General features: G+C 42.2%; 2 protein-coding genes across 6 annotated transcripts in view; both read left to right on the forward strand.

Annotated features, from left to right (window-relative positions):
* Window positions 1–13,987, forward strand: part of POMK (protein O-mannose kinase) — a 50,920-nt gene extending 36,933 nt beyond the window's left edge. For 2 of the 4 annotated variants that reach the window (XM_032144460.2, XM_032144463.2), the window contains one exon: window positions 54–13,987. In XM_032144460.2, the coding sequence (XP_032000351.1) occupies window positions 54–824 (771 nt within the window). In that variant the 3' untranslated portion in view covers window positions 825–13,987. The remainder of the gene's footprint in view (window positions 1–53) is intronic. The other 2 variants (XM_058433762.1, XM_058433763.1) reach the window with 2 other exon arrangements.
* Window positions 734–16,623, forward strand: part of HGSNAT (heparan-alpha-glucosaminide N-acetyltransferase) — a 79,593-nt gene continuing 63,703 nt past the window's right edge. The window contains exon 1 of one of the 2 annotated variants that reach the window (XM_032144457.2): window positions 734–845. In XM_032144457.2, the coding sequence (XP_032000348.1) occupies window positions 840–845 (6 nt within the window). In that variant the 5' untranslated portion in view covers window positions 734–839. Of the gene's footprint in view, window positions 846–14,930; window positions 15,011–16,623 lie in introns of those variants that run through there. The other variant, XM_058433759.1, reaches the window with a different exon arrangement.

The raw sequence follows: 16,623 nt of genomic DNA on the forward strand, positions 1-16,623 counted from the left end.
TCACTAAATTAGATGAGAGTTCAGGCCTGATGTTCTCTATGGCTTTGTTGCAGGTCTTTCTGTCTGAGTGGAAGGAGCACAAAGTTGCTCTCTCACGGCTCACCAGCCTGGAGATGAAAGATGATTTCCTCCATGGACTGCAGATGCTGAAATCTCTACAAGGCACACATGTTGTCACGCTGCTTGGCTATTGTGAGGTTGACAACACTATTCTTACTGAATATCACCCTCTGGGTTCCTTGAGTAACCTGGAAGAAACACTAAACCTTTCAAAGTACCAAAATGTGAACACGTGGCAGCACAGGCTGGAGCTGGCCATGGACTATGTCAGCATCATTAATTACCTGCACCACAGCCCCGTGGGCACGCGGGTCATGTGTGACTCCAACGACCTGCTGAAGACACTGTCCCAGTATCTGCTAACAAACAACTTCAGCATTTTGGCAAATGACTTGGACGCCTTACCCCTGGTAAACCACAGCTCCGGGACGCTGGTGAAGTGCGGCCACAGGGAGCTGCATGGGGATTTTGTGGCTCCAGAGCAACTGTGGCCCTATGGAGAGGACGTGCCTTTCCGCGATGATCTCATGCCCTCATATGACGAGAAGATTGACATTTGGAAGATCCCAGACATCTCCAGTTTCCTTCTGGGGCACATTGAAGGGAGTGATATGGTCCGATTCCATTTGTTTGATATTCACAAAGCATGCAAGAGCCAGACTCCCTCAGAAAGACCCACTGCCCAGGATGTTCTGGAGACCTACTGGAAGGTCTTGGATATACTTAGAGATGCTGTGATGTCTCAGGCAAGAGAGATGCTGTGAAAACCAGTCCAGCCAATGAAGGTGGGATTGAAGGGCTGAATGGAAGTTACAGCATCCTACTTTGATGGTGGAGTTTTTTGCCCCAGTTTCGTGTTTTATTGTTTTTTTGTTTTATGGCTTAGCCATGTGGTTCGTTGTCCACATGCACATGTATGTTTGCATGTATTCCACATTGGTTGTTAGATTTTTTTTTTTTTTTTGAGATGGGGTCTTGCTCTGTTGCCGAGGCTGGAGTGCAGTGACGTGATCTCGGCTCACTGCAGCCTCTGTCTCCCAGGTTCAAGCAGTTCTCCCACCTCAGCCTCCTGAGCAGCTGGGATTACAGGCACACCACCACGCCTGGCTAATTTTTGTATTTTTAGTGGAGGTGGGGTTTCACCATGTTGGCCAGGCTGGTCCCGAACTCCTGACTTCCTCGGCCTCCCAAAGTGTTGGGATTACAGGCGTGGGCCACTACGCCTGGCCAGTTGTTAGATTTCTATGGATTTGTAGTTTCCAAAGTTTCTCGTTATTGATTTCTACTTTTCTTCCATTGTGGTCTGAGAAGGTATTTGATATGATTTAGATTTCCAAAAATTGATTGAGACTTGTTTTGTGGTCTAACATATGGTCTGTGCTGGAGAATGGTCCATGTGCTGATGAGAAGAATGTATATTCTGCAGCTGTTGGAAGAAAGGGTCTGTAAATGTCTGTTAGGTCCATTTGGTCTGTAATGCAGATTAAGTCTGATGTTTCTGTCTAGATGATCTGCCCAGTACTGAAAGTGAGGCATTAAAATCCCCTGCTTTTTTTTTGTATTAGGATCTGCCTCTCTATTTAGCTCTAATAGTGTTTGTTTATACATGTGAGTGCTTTGGTATTGGGTGCATATATATTTAAAATTGTTACATCCTTTTGCTGAATTGATCCCTTTATCATTATGTACTCCTGCACATTTTTGGTTTCAATTTGCATGGAATATTTTTTTCCATCTGTTCACTTTCAGTCTATATGTGTTTTTACATGTGAAGTGAGTTTGTTATAGGTAACATATAGTTGAATCTTGTTTTTTTAAAATCCATTCAGCCAGTCTATGTATTTTAATTGGAGAATTTAAATTATTTACATTCAGGGTTTTTATTGATAGATGAGGACTTAGTCCTGTGCTTTTAATTGTTTTCTGATTGTCTTGTATATTTTTTCCTATCTTTTTTATTTATTTTTATTTTTTATTTTGAGACAGAGTGTTGCTATGTCTCCCAGGCTGGAGTGCAGTGGCAGGATCTCGGCTCACTGCAACTTCTGCCTCCCAAGTTCAAGCAATTCTCCTGCCTCAACCTCCCAAGTACCTGGCATTACAGGTGCCCACCACCAAGCCCAGCTAATTTTTGTATTTTTAGTAGAGATGGGCTTTCACCTATCTTCTTTTGTATTGTTTACTTTACAATTTGGTGGTTTTTTTAATAGTCATAATGTTTGATTTCTTTTTCTCATTTGTGTTTCTGCTCTACTAGTGAGTTTTAAGCCTTTGTGTTTTCATAATGGTAGATACCATCCTGTCTATTTGAAGATCAGATGAGATTGGGCACGTTCAGGGTGGTATTAATGTGGGAATGAAGGAGGACTGGAGAGACCATGGGGTGAGACAAGAGGATTTTTATTGAATGCACTCAGACCCAGCTGATTAACATCCAAAAACTGGGCCTAGACAAAGACAGCACTTGACTTTTATACACACTTCTAAAAGGGGGTGGGCTAGCTTGAAACAAGCTTACAGTGGCGTGAAGCAAAGATACAGAGGCAGAACAAAGGCAGCTAATCAAACTTTGACAGGTTCATGACCCAGGATTACACGTGACCCTTGCTGTGCAGCTCAGATGGCTGTTATCTAGGCTTGCTCAAAAGAGCCTTGCATGGGCTTATCTCGTAATGTTCGCTATGGCACCTAGACTGCTGCAGCCCAGGCCTGCTCAGGCATGTCTTACAACCTTCTCTGTGCTGCTTAGATACAACAGAGTACTTGAAGTTACTGGCTACAGAAAACAGGAATCTATAAACTCATAAGTTTACTCATAGGGGAAAGGAAAATTTGTTTTCTTCTCCCTATGTTGAGGGAGTGCTGGGAGAGTCTCCAGAGCACATTCTTTTGAGCCTTTGCTTATTTGATAATGTTACTGAGACTTTGCCTGGGTCCAGGCTTTGCCTGTTACTGCCTTTGGGATGAGTCACCCTGATATAGAAAGCTTGTTTTACTTCTTTTAATTTTATTTTTCTTTCTTTAATTTCCTGCCTCAGTATGGCTGTCTTTCTCTTCCAGATGTAGGATTCCTTTAAGCATTTCTTGTGGGGCTGATCTAGTTGTGATGATTTCCCTGTTTGTTTTTTTTTTGTTTTTGTTTTTGTTTTTTTTTTTTGAGATGGAGTCTTACTCTGTCACCCAGGCTGGAATGCAGTGGCACGACCTCTGCTCACTGCAAGCTCTGCCTCCCAGGTTCATGCCATTCTCCTGTCTCAGCCTCCCAAATAGCTGGGACCACAGATGCTTGCCACCACACCCGGCTAATTTTTTGTATCTTTAGTAGAGATGGGGTTTCACCATGTTAGCCAGGATGGTCTCGATTTCCTGACCTTGTGATCTGCCTGCCTCAGACCTCGTGATCCACCCGCCTCAGCCTCCCAAAGTGCTGGGATTACAGGTGTGAGCTACTGCGCCTGGCCAGTATTTTTTTTTTTTTAAACTAAATTATCATTAATGTTAAAATTTAACTGACCATGTATATAGCTGTGCAATTGCTGCTTTCTCACAGAACTGTCTAGGATTCATTCAACAGACCACAGAAATGAGGTCTGGCATTTAACGGACTAATGATAGAGGAAATAAACTGATTTATACAAGAATATCAAAATACTGTCATGTGGTTTAGTGTAGCTCAAGTTATGAATTAGTGCCAACTCTTGCTGCAGTGTCTCTGACACAATTTTATCTTGGAACTTGGCAATTTAAGTTGACTTTCTTCACTGAAAAGAGTTCTTTCATGATACTCTTCATGAATTGCTCATGTAGCAGCTTAATCTCTTTCATTTGCTGTCTCCTAACAATGCTAACTTATTGCCACCTCTTTGGTTGCTCTTGAAATATTTTAATTAGTTTTTCTTCCTCTCCTCAGTCTTCTGCATGTCTATGTTGTATTCTTGAAGCAGTCAGCGACTGCATAGGATATCTATAATTCCGTTTCTGCCTTTTGTGTCCTAAAAATAACGTTCAGTTATGTTCTCGGTGTTGATGCAAGCTTTTGTATACTTTTGAAGCCTTTTTCTTTTTGCAGCAAGCCCCTGTTTAATGGCAGCTGCAATTACTTGTAGCTTCTCTACATCAACCCCCTTGTCTTCCTCATCTGTTTCTGCAAAAGGTTTTCTTTCCCTGTGCTCATCAGTTTCTGGATCCTTTTCTCCATGTTCCATTTCCTGGGTGGCCATGACCTGAACCTCCAACTGGACCTTGGCAGCCCTCCTGTCGCTCCTCCTGCCTTGGGTGCAATCGCTAGTTGTCCTGGGATGCCTGAGGGACCCTTGATGGTGCTCCCTCATAGGACCTGTATAATGCCACACTATGAGGCTCCTCTGAGGGCCTGGGGACCTCCTTCTCTCAGTTTTTACTTGTCTGGGAAAGACTTTATTTGTCCTTCAATTTTGAAGGATAGCTTTACTTAGTTTAATATTCTTGGCCGGCAGTTTTTTTTATTTCAGCACTGTAAAATATATTATCCCATTCTCTCCTGACCTGTTTTTTTTTTTTTTTTTAACAGGAAATTCTCTTATAAGTGACTTGATGCTTTCCTTTTGCTGTTTTTAGAATTCTGTCTTTGACTTTTGACAATTCGATTGTAATATGCCTTGCAGAAGAACTTTTTGGTTTGAATCTTTTTTGGGATTACTGAACATCCTGTATCTGGATGTCTGTATCTCTTGCAAGACTTAAGAAATGTTTGACTATTATTTTGCTAAATAGGTTTTCTGTGCCTCTTCCCTTCTCTTTCCTGAAACACTCAGAATTTAAATATTTGTTTGGTCTGACTGGGTTATTTCAAAAGACCAGTCTTCAAGTTCAGAAAATCTTTGTTTTGCTTTATCTAGTCTACTTTTGAAGCTCTCAGTTGCATTTTAAAATTTTATTCATTGAAATTTTTCAGTTCCAGGATTTGTTTGGTTATTTTTCTATATCTGTCTATACTGACTGTCTTATTCAGATCATGAATTGTTTTCCTAATTTCTTTGTATTATCTGTGTTCTCTTGCAACTGGCTGAGTTTCCCTAAAATCATTATTTTGAATTCCTTTTCTGGCATTTTTATAGATTTCCTTTTCTTTTGAATCTGTTACTGGAGAATTATTGTGTCTCTTTGGAGGTATCAAGTTTCCTTGCTTTTTCATGTTTCTTGTGTCCTTACATTGATACCTATTCAGCTAGTGGAATAGTTGCTTCTTCCAATTTTATGGATTGGTTTTCATAAGGAAAGACTTTTTTGTAGGCGTATCTGTAGTTTTGGTTGTGATTAGGATGTTTTGGCTTTGATTCTGGTGAGCACAGGAGTATAGGCTCAATGATTTCTTCAGCTGTAACCAATGTCACTGGTGTCATGTAACCATGTCACTGTGAGTCCTCAGTGGCTTAAGTTGCCATTGTTAGTTGAGGCTGTTGTGAGGCTTTTCTGGGGAAAGGGATGCCAGAGGGGCCAGTCCCTGGGCCTTCTGGTGGCATGGGCAGGCTTTAGCTGTGGTGGCAATGGGCTGGGCATGCTAGTCCTCAGGACCCCAGCTGGTGTAAGTGCTGGTAGTGGGGGGCCCAGGTGGGCTGGTCCTCGAGCCCCCAGGCAGCATTTTTGGTGCTGGCAGTGGCAGTAGCAGCAGTGGGCTAGACACTGGACTGTCAGGTGGCAATCATAGCTGTTGGCAGTAGCTGTGGCAGGATGAATGGGACAGTTTCTAGCCCCCTAGGTGATGCACTTGGGTGGGCACTGGTGGGGCAGGCCTGTTCAGGCCTTGGGATTGTGTGCATAGGCACCAGTGGTGTTGGATGGGGTGGGCCAGTCCTCAGGCCCCCCTACAGAGCATATAGGCACCAGTAGTGGCATGAGGGAAAGATGGCACCAGAGAACACTGGTGACAGTGGGTGGAGCAGGCCTGTCTTTAGGTTCTTGGATAACACATATGGACACACTGGTCCTCAGGCCTCCTGAAGGTGCACACAGGCGTGCTGTTGTCCTGCTGAGAGGGGCAAGGTTCTGTTGGTGGCATTGGTGTTGGGAAGATGGCTCCCAGGTTCTGGGAGCTTCAGCTCCCTTTTTCCTGAGGTAGCCTCCCTGGTGTGCTACACTGCCTGTTCCCTGGGATATAAGACACTTCATGGGTCAGAGTACTGGGGACCTGGCTGCACTGCTGGGTGATTGTGATATGGCAACCTTCTGGATGGATGTGGAAAGGATGTTCTTGGGGGCCCAGGGATGTGGACTGCAGGGGCTTATTGGACCCCAAGGCAGGATATAATCTGGCGGGGGCTAGGTTCTTAAAATGGTGCTGTGCCACAGCAGCATGTTTCTTGGGATGTGAGTAGGATCCAGTGGAATTCCCTTTCTGGAAGAATGCATTTTCATGGATTCCAGGCAGCTCTGTGTACTGGGCTCAGGGCCTGTAAAGGCTGACGGCATCCCCTGTGGGTGCCAGCATCTGTGCTGCAAATGTGGACCACTGCAGTTCTTTGACTTTTCTTTTCCCAGAAATGGGATTCCCCTCCTGCCTCTGGGCCAGTCCAAGACACACTGGCTGCTTTATTTAACTGCTCCTTTTGTGCCTCAGAGGTTCCCTGTCACTTCCCTGTTGAATAGTGTTCTGTCTTTGGTGCTCTACCTGACACGTGGTTACCTACTTGTTTTGGTCCTTTGTTGTGGAGGAGTTGAGTGCCAGGTTCATGGTTTTTTGATTACCATAGTTTTGTAGTATTTTTTGAAATTCAGAAGTGTGAGACTTCCAACTTTTTCTTTTTCAAGATTATTTTGGCTGTTGAGTCACTTATGATCCCATATGCATTTTAGATGGATTTTTCTATTTCTGGAATTCTGCCATCAGGAGTCTGATAGATACTGCATTGAATCATTAGAGTGCTTTGGGTAGTATTGACATCTTACCACTATTAAGTCTTCCAGTACATGAACACAGGACTCACTGTGGTTTTGATGTGCATTTTCCTGATGACTAATGATGTTGTACCTTTTCATATGCTTATTGGCTATTTGTATATCTTCCTGGGAGAAATGTCTATTCAGATTTTTTGCCAATTTTTTAATTTGTCCATTTAAAAATCAGGGTTTTTTTTGTTGTTGAGTTGTAGGAGTTCTTTTTGTATTCCTTATACTAGTCCCTTATTAGATATATGATTTGCAGATATTTTCTCCCGGGTGGGTTGTCTTCACTTTCTTGGTAGTATCTTTTAATACACAAAGTTTTAAATTTTTATGAAGTCAAATGTATCTACATTTTTCTTTGGTTGCTCATGCTTTTGGTGTTGCATCTAAGAATCCACTGCCAAATCCAAGGTCGTGAAGATTTACTCCTATGTTTTCTTGTAAGAATTTTATAGTTTTTGCTATTACATTAAGGTCTTTGAGCCATTAAGATCTTTGACTTAATTTTTGTATATGATGTAAAGTCATGTCAAACATCATTCTTTTGCATTTGGCTGTCCAGGTATCCCAGCACTATTTGTTGAAATGCCTACACTTCTTTATATTCCCTTGACTCCTCTAACCACGGCAGTTGGACCTTTGCCACTACCACTGCCCTGAAACTGCTGTCACTGAGTTACTAAGGACTGGGTAGCTTAGTTGAGTGGATAATCTTTTGTTGTTTCCTTCTTGTAATATACAAGCCTTGGCTTCTGTGACATCATACTCTCCTAGTTTTCCTCCTGTCACTGTGGCTTCTTCTCAGTCTCTGTCCATTCCTGGTGCTCCTGAAGGTTCAGTTCTCAGCCTTACACACATTACCTGGGTGATCTCATTCTCTGCCGTGACTTCACTTGCCATATATGTGCTGATTTTCCCCAAATTCCTATTTCTCCCAACCTTTACATCTATTTTATTTGCAGGTCATATATCTAATAAGGAATTGATATCCAGTGTACATGTAGAACTCCTGTAATTCAATATAAAAACCAAACAGTCCAATTAATAAATGGAGAAGAGATTTGAGTGAACATTTTTCTAAAGAACATCTCAAGCTCAAGATTTCCCAGATAACTTTTCTTTCTTCAAAATCTGCTTCTGTGTTTCCTTATCTGTAGGTGGCACAGCATACATCTGATTTCCCAAGCCAGAAACCTCAGAGTCATTCTTGACTCCAGGAAGAAATATTATTGAGTTTTTAAAAACTCAGCTTATTGACTCATTGTTTTATATAATAAAACGCAACAGTTTTAAGTGTATATATATATATATTTTTTTGAGATGGAGTCTCACTGTGTCGCCCAGGCTAGAGTGCACTGGCCCGATCTCAGCTCACTGCAAGCTCTGCCTCCCGGGTTCACGCCATTCTCCTGCCTCAGCCTCCTGAGTAGCTGGAACTACAGGCGCCCACCACCACGCCTGGCTAATTTTTTGTATTTTTAGTAGAGACGGGGTTTCACTGTGTTAGCCAGGGTGGTCTCGATCTCCTGACCTCGTGATCCGCCTGCCTCGGCCTCCCAAAGTGCTGGGATTACAGGCGTGAGCCACGGTGCCCGGCCTTAAGTGTATATTTCAATGAGTTTTAATACATTTATGTACTTGCGTCACTATCCTCATAGATAAAGAGACAAAACATTTCTGTCACACTGGCAATTTCCTATGTGTCCCATCCCAATCAATCCTTTCCCCTCTGCTGGCTCCAAGCAATGACTCTTTCCTATCTTTTTAGAAAATTTAGAATTTCTTTTCTAGAGTTCCAGTAATGGAATCATACAGTGTCTATTTGTGGTGCTATAACAAAATACCTGAGACTGGGTAATTTGTAAATTATAGGAATTTATTTCTCATGGTTCTGGATGCTGAAAAGTTTATGATCAAGGCACTAGCAGGTTTGGTGTCTGAGGGCCCAGTTTCTAATTTGAAGATGGTGCTTTGAACACTGTCCTCACATGGTAGAAGGGGCAGATGGGCAAAAAAAAAAAAAAAAAAAAAGTGGGGGCAAATGCTGTGTGCAGCCCCTCTCATAAAGGGCTTAAGCTCATTCACCAGGGAAGAGCTCTCATGACCTAATCACCTCCAAAGACCCCACCTCTTAATACTATTGCATTGCAGATTAAGTTTCAACATGAATTTTGGAGGGACACAAATATTCAAACCATAGAATATAGTAATATAGTGTAGTATATATTTTTTGTGTCTCTCTGCTTTTGTTCAGTATAATGTTTTTGAGGTTCATCTATGTTGTTGCATGTATCAGTAGGTTATATCTATTGGTGCATAGTTATTCCATTGTATGTATGTACCACACTCTTCGTTTACCTGCTGATGGATATTGCATTGTTTCCAGTTTTGGGTTATTATGAATAAAACTGCTGTTAACCTTAAAATATAAGTCTTTGTGTAGGCATATGTTTTCATTTGTCTTGAGCAAATGCCTGATTGGTTAGATGGTCATATGTCAGTATATGTTTAATATCATATACTTCCAACTGTTTACCAAAGTAGTTGTACCATTTTATTTTCCCACTACTGATGTATGAGTTCCATTTGATCCACATCTTTGCCAACACTTGTTATTTATTTCAGCCCATTAAATTTTAGCTGTTTTAGTGGGTGTGATTAGTGTCTCAATGCAGGGTTTTTTTGTTTTTGTTGTTTTTTTTTTGAGGGCCTCTCTCTATTGCACAGGCTTGAGTGCAGTGGCACAATCATAGCTCACTGCAGCCTCAATTTCCTAGGCTCAAGTGATCCTTCCACCTCAGCCTCCCAAGTAGCGGTTAGAATCAAGGTTTCTTTCCATGTGGATATCCAATTGTTCCAGCATTATTTATTGACAAGATTATCCTTTCCTTCATTAAATTCCTTTGGCAGCTTGGTGAAAAACCAATGTGTGGGTTTATTTCTAGGCTCTTTATCCTGTCCCTTTTTGTTTTTTTTTGAGACAGAGTCTTGCTCTGTTGCCCAGGCTGGAGTGTAGTGGTGTGATCTCGGCTCACTGCAACCTCCGCCTCCTGGGTTCAAGTGATGGGACAATCTTGACTCACTGCAACCTCCGCCTCCTGAGTTCAAACGATTCTCCTGCCTCAGCCTCCTGAGTAGCTGGGATTACAGGCATGCGCCACCATGCCCAGCTAATTTTTGTATTTTTAGTAGAGGTGGGGTTTTACCGTGTTGGTCTGGCTGGTCTCGAACTCCTCACCTTGTGATCTGCCTGCCTCGGCCTCCCAAAGTGCTGGGATTAGAGGCATGAGCCACCGCGCCTGGCACCTATCCTTTTTTAGTAAATCTTAACATCAGGTAGTTGTAAGACCTGCAACTTTGTTATTTTTCACAATTGTTTTGGCCATTTTAGGTCCTTTGCATTTCCACATACATTTTTAGAATCAACTTGATAATTTTAACAACAACAACAACAACAAAACTCCTGGAATTTTGACTGGGATTGTATTGAACTTATAGATCAATTTGGGGAGAACTGGCATCTTAACAGTAATGATTCTTCCAATCTATGAACACAGTATATCTCTCCAACTTTTTAGGTCTTCTTTAATTTTGTTAAATTTTTTGTAGTTTTCAGTGTTCTTGTCTTGTACCTGTTTTGTTAAATTTAACAAATTCCCACTTTAGGAGGCTGAGGCAGGCAGATCACGAGGTCAGGAGTTCGAGACTAGGCTGGCCAAAATAGCGAAACCCCATCTCTACTAAAAATACAAAAAAATTAGCCGGGCATAGTGGCGCACATCTGTAGTCCCAGGTACTCGGGAGTCTGAGGCAGGAGAATCGTTTGAACTCAGGAGGCGGAGGTTGCAGTGAGTCGAGATTGTCCCATTGCACTCCAACCTGGGCGACAAGAGCAAAACTCTGTCTCAAAAAAAAAAAAAAAAATTCCATTGTAAAAGAAAAAAAATTCAATTGTAAATTCCAGTTTTTTCAGTGCCAACATCCAGTTGTTTATATCCAGAAAATAAAAATACAATTGATTTTTGTATACTGACTTTGAATTCTGTGACCTTGCCAAACTCATGAGTTCTAGTAGCTTTTTGATGGGTAGATAATCCTTAAGATATTCCACATGTACAATCAGGCTATCTTTGAATGGAGCCAGTTTGTTTGCTTTTTATTTCTTTGCCTTATTGTGTATCCTTGCCTTGTTCTTGATCCACAGGGGGAAGCATTCGGTCTTTGCAAGTGTCAGGTTAGGTTTTTTGGAGATGCCTTTATCATACTAAGGAAGTTCCCTCTTTTTCTAGTTGCTGAGAGTTGAACAGGTGTTGAATCTGTTGATCACATGGGGCCATATGACTTGCTCTGGCCAGAGAAACATGAAGGAAGTCATAGACATCTCTTCTAGGTAGGCGCTTGAAGAGCCAGTGTAGCATTTGCTACATTGTCCTCCCACTGCCGCTTCTGCTGTGATGAAGCGTTGGGCATCAGTGTGAACAAGAAGGGGATTGTTGTTGGGGTAAGCCATGAGGTTTTGGAGCTGTTTGTTAATGTATTACAGTCTAATGAGAAGGTTCTTGCCCGCAGGACAAACTCCTTGCCTTCATAGAGGTTACATTCTAGGGCAAGTGGGGCAGACAAATACATGTAATGTCAGGTAGAGATTAGTGTAATGAAGAAAAGCAGGATCCAGGCTCCGGCACCTTTTAGCTTTAGATAGGGTTTTTATGGAAAGCCTCCTTAAATGAGGCAGCAGTTGGCCTGAGAGCTGAATGAAGTGAGGGAGGAGCCATGAGGTGTCTGGGTAAGGAAGGGTCTTCTAGGTACAGGAACAGCTATGCACAGCCCTAAGACAGGAACTCCAGACTCTCCTGGACATGGAGGGTGTGACAAAGCTGTCCTCCAAGCGAAAAGAGAAGGGCACATTCACCCAGTGACTTCTGTGCTTTAAGCCAGGGCTGGGCTAGAGAGGGCCGCTGCTGTGTGTTAGGCAGAAGATGACTAGTTAGCCATGGCCTGGCCAGACCGCTCCAATGCCAGCGTCCTTCAGCTCCTGGGATTTCGAGCGATGGGGCAGGGGGCAAAGAGGAAAGAGGGAGTACCTGAATGTCCTGACATTCTGGCGTAGGGGCTTTCTTTGAGAAAAATCATTTGACTGAATTTGAGTTTATGAGATAGCTCATGACCATTACTTTCCTGAGTTATTCTCCACCTTCAAACTCACCAACAGCTTCTGCTGTACTTAGGAAGAAGCCTGTACTCAACTCTGCTATGTAGTTCACCTCCTGTCTCCCCTCTCCCCTTAGAGAACCCTGCTCCAGTCGCCCCAGGTTTCTTTCAGTTCCTTCACAAAGTGACACTTTTTCTGCGCCGTTGGAAAGGCTGTTTGTTCCTTCTGAGACCACTCTTACTGCTTTCTCCTGGCTGACATCTCTCAGGGCTCAACTTAAATGACAGTCCTCCTGGAAGCCTTCCCAGACAAGCCTGGGTGCTTCTGTCAAATGCCACCTTAGCATTTTGTCCTTCTCCTAATAGCACTAATCACACTGTCTTGTAGCTTTAAAAAATTATCAAATAATTCAGACACCCAAAGAAGTAAAAAAATAATACAGAATGCACCGTATCACCCAACTTAAGCAGTGAAACACTGCCAGTGAAGCCCTTAAGGTTCTCCTCCCTTCCTGCTCTCAACTCTTACCGGAATTTAGTGTTTACCTTTCTGAGAGCCAGGTGGGAAGGGGTCCCCAGAGAGACTCCTACTGGCCTGCACACTGGTGTGCTTTGCATGTCTGTGTTGGTTTGTAGGTAACTTCACTGCAGGCCTCCATCTTGTTTTACAATCTGGGGGCATGGCCTGTAACTCCCTGGTAAGGCTTTGTTTAGCAATCCTGCCTTAGATAATGAGTTCCTTTCTAGTTTGATAGCTGCATGTTTTCCTAGCCCTGTCTCTTAAAGGATCCCACTCAGTGACTGAGGTTTCTTCTGCCTGTCTGTGTAACTATATATATATGTTGTGTATGATGTCTGTAAAAAGAGCTCTAATTAATCTGGCCTAAAGAAAGACAAGCGCTTAGATCAAATTTTTTTTAAAGAGAAAAGCTGTGGTACCTTTCAGTTTATGTGACTTTAATCTTTGAGAAATAACAGCTTTAAAGATTATTGGTAAAAGGCAGATGCTATCAAAATGTAAATAGGCGGACTAAATTATGCAGGCCAGATGCAGGGTTTGCTAAGTGTTTTAAGGTTACAAACTGCTTTTTGGGTTTTGAGAACTATTTGACTTGCTGGCTTCACAATTATTAAGGCCTGGGAACATATGGAACTAACCACACCCTTAATTATGCTAGGAGTCAAACCTTGGCTGCATCTAGCACACAAAACAACTTACCGTTTTACATTAAAATTAAAAAATTGCTAGGAGTTACTGTTTTAACATGTAATTGAGACTACTGGAAATAGATTTGTATGCGAGGTGTGTAAGAACAGTAAATTTTTTTTTTGAAACAGAGTCTTGCTCTGTCGCCCAGGTTGGAGTGCAGTGGCGCGATCAGGGCTCACTGAATCCTCCGCCTCCTGGGTTCAAGCTATTCCCCTGCCTCAGCCTCCCAAGTAGCTGGAATTACAGGCATGCGCCACCATGCCCGGCTAATTTTTGTATTTTTAGTAGAGATGGGGTTTCACCATGTTGGCCAGGCTGGTCCCTAACTCCTGACCTCATGATCCACCTGCCTCAGCCTCCCAAAGTGCTCAGGGTTACAGGCGTGAGCCACCACGCCCAGCCAAATGTGTTTTTTTGTAAAAGGTCATAAGAAGGCATGGAAATGTAAATTTTTGCCTAGGGTTAACGGATTGTTTTAAATTAGATAGGATGAAGTTGCAGGTTCAAACAAGTGGTGGAAGCATTGTGGAAATTAATCTTGCAAAGGGGTTCTCTATGTGAACATACTGACTAAATTTCAAAAGGGTATCATGATTTTTCTGTAAATTGAGCATTGAAATAAAAGCACAACAAGGTATTAAGGCACTAATCTGCTCTTTGGCAAAATTTGTAAAGGGTTATAAAAGATTTTTGCTTCTTTAAAATTTCTGAGTCATCATTTTGGCAAAATAAATAACTTATGGTAATATGGAATTCTGTTTCATAACATCAAGTGCTTTAAACCTCGAACATATTTAACAGCCTTCCCAAAATCAAACTTCAGTTTCAAAATTGTCTTTCCTGATGTTTGGCTTTTTGGACAGTTTGGAGTGCCCCTGAAATATTCAAAAAACAGGTAAACAGGATCATTTGACATGTTTAGGTACATGGGATTGCCAAAATGATGTTCAGCTTTCTTTAGGTTATATTTTTGTGAATAATGCTAATATATGTTCCAAAATTATATGGGATTTCTAAAATTCTAATGTCTAAGTATATGCTATCAACCATAATTAAGGTTGTTAAGTTATTGTAAACCACAGGGATAGCCAAACTTCTTTGTCAATTGTGTTTCTAACTACAACTAACCTGGACATTTTGCTATTCACAGACAATTGTTGTCTTGTTTTAATCATTTTCAAAAGATGGTTTATAATAAGCAATAGACTGGCAGTTACTCTCAAATACAGGTTTCTGATAACTTTGGAGATTGTCACATTGGAATAAAGGAAAATGTATAGGATTCATAAAGAGCTGAAGTGTTCACGAATATCAAGCAAAACAAGAACTAAATGGACTGAACTCAAAGCTGAAGCAACCTTTTTGACTTTTGCTGGGAATATTGCTGATCCTTGTTTTGTTTTTCAGAGTCAGGGACACTTATTTTAAAGTATTTATGGTCTTTAATAATTGAGTGAGGTATACTCCTGTGAACAAGATTTGGAGCATGCTTGTTTCTCTTTGCCTGGTTCCTTTTTTTTTTGTGGACAGAGTCTTACTCTTTCGCCCAGGCTGGACTACAGTGGAGGGATCTTGGCTCACTGCAACCTCCGCCTCCCTGGCTCAAGCGATTCTCCTGCCATAGCCTCCTGAGTAGCTGGGACTACAGGCGCGGGCCACCATGCCCAGGTACTTTTTGAATTTTTAGTAGAGATGGGGTTTCACTATGTTGTCCAGTCTGGTCTTGAACTCCTGATCTCAAGTGATCTGCCCGCCTTGGCCTTCCAAAGTATTGGGATTAGCTGTGAGCCACCGCACCCGGCCTGGTTCCTCTAGAATCTGGAAACTGTCTGTGAGTATTCTTAACTTGTGGGCAATATAGTTGTTTGGATCGGTGCGATAGGAATCCATTTATCTTTTGTTAACAAGATGCAATTGGAAAAACTGGTTATTTTCCTGAGGCTTTGACTGGAAGGCTATGCTTCTGTTTAAAGAGTCAATTTCAAATTGCAGAGCCAATAAAAGCCCAGTGGGGAAATTGGCCTCATACTCGTGTCTACACAGTCCCTGTACAGGGTTCCTGACCTGTGGTCAGTAAAGAATGTCACTTGCTAACAGGTCCCAGAGCTCCAAGTTTATCTTGGGACCTTAAGAGGAGAGGATCACCCAACCCAAGGTGTATCGTGGGTCCTTAAGAGGGGAGGATTAGCCCAGCTCATGGCTGGGATTGGCTTTCTCTTATCTGAGATTTCTTGTGGAACAGAGTTCCATCAAAGCCAGTCTAAAAGGCCTTTGTAGAAATAATTATTCTTGCTGCACTTTATGTAAATAATCAGGCCAAGTATAAGACTGAAGTCTATTTTGCAAACAACTGAGTCCTATCATAATTTCTTTTTTTTTTTTTAAAACAAAAATGAGGCCTGGAGAGAAATTATGTTCCAAAACTTACATTCTTTCGTCATTCAATTCTAAACTCAGTTGTTTTTAAGTTTTTGCCTACATTTTTAGACCAACCCTGCTTGTGAACCAACCAGCAATCTCCAGCTGCAGCTCAGAAAGAACAAGAGGGATGGGTAATATTAAAAAATCGGGATTAGTATTCTAGTTATGAGCAATTATCCTGCAAATTCTGCCAGGCGATGGGAATAAATAGGGTGCCCATCATCCAGAGGTTTCCTTTTGGGAAAGTAAGACCAAGGGAGCTAACCAAAGCCAAGCACCATGTACCCAAATCCTAGCAAACATAACTATAACCACCAGTTATCTGGGTGTGTCACAAGACATCCTTTTCTCTCCCTTGTTGGAGGACTCAGTTCCACAGTTTTTCCTTAGCATTTGGCTTATGAGAAGGAGTCCGTGCAACCCCTTAACCCCTGAGCATAAGTGAGGTCTAGGGAACTCCAAGACTACTGACAGCAGGGGTGACAGGGCATACTTGGGTAGAGGAGATAATTCCCACCCCCTAGACCCCTGCTTCATGGATGCAAGCCGTTCTGGCACCCATGGTAGCACTTGCGAAGGTTGCCAGGACTTGGGGATGCAAGGATGGAAGAGGACGCTATTCCTTCTGTCCCTCACGTACCCCAGGTATCTGCTAGGAAGAGAACGGAACCAGGGATGCCTGCTCCCCTCTTTCTATATGGGTAGCCATTTATCCTCAGTCTGCCCCATTTTCTTTTTTTTTTATTAATTTTTTTGCACACAAAACAATAAACATTTTCTAAAAATACATACAAACAAAAAGATGCGTATCAAACATATTAGGAAGGTTGCACATGGGAAGTCGGGGAATAGAAATGGGG

This window comes from Hylobates moloch, unplaced genomic scaffold, assembly GCF_009828535.3.
Source record: "Hylobates moloch isolate HMO894 unplaced genomic scaffold, HMol_V3 SCAFFOLD_22, whole genome shotgun sequence".
NCBI classification, from domain to species: domain Eukaryota; kingdom Metazoa; phylum Chordata; class Mammalia; order Primates; family Hylobatidae; genus Hylobates; species Hylobates moloch.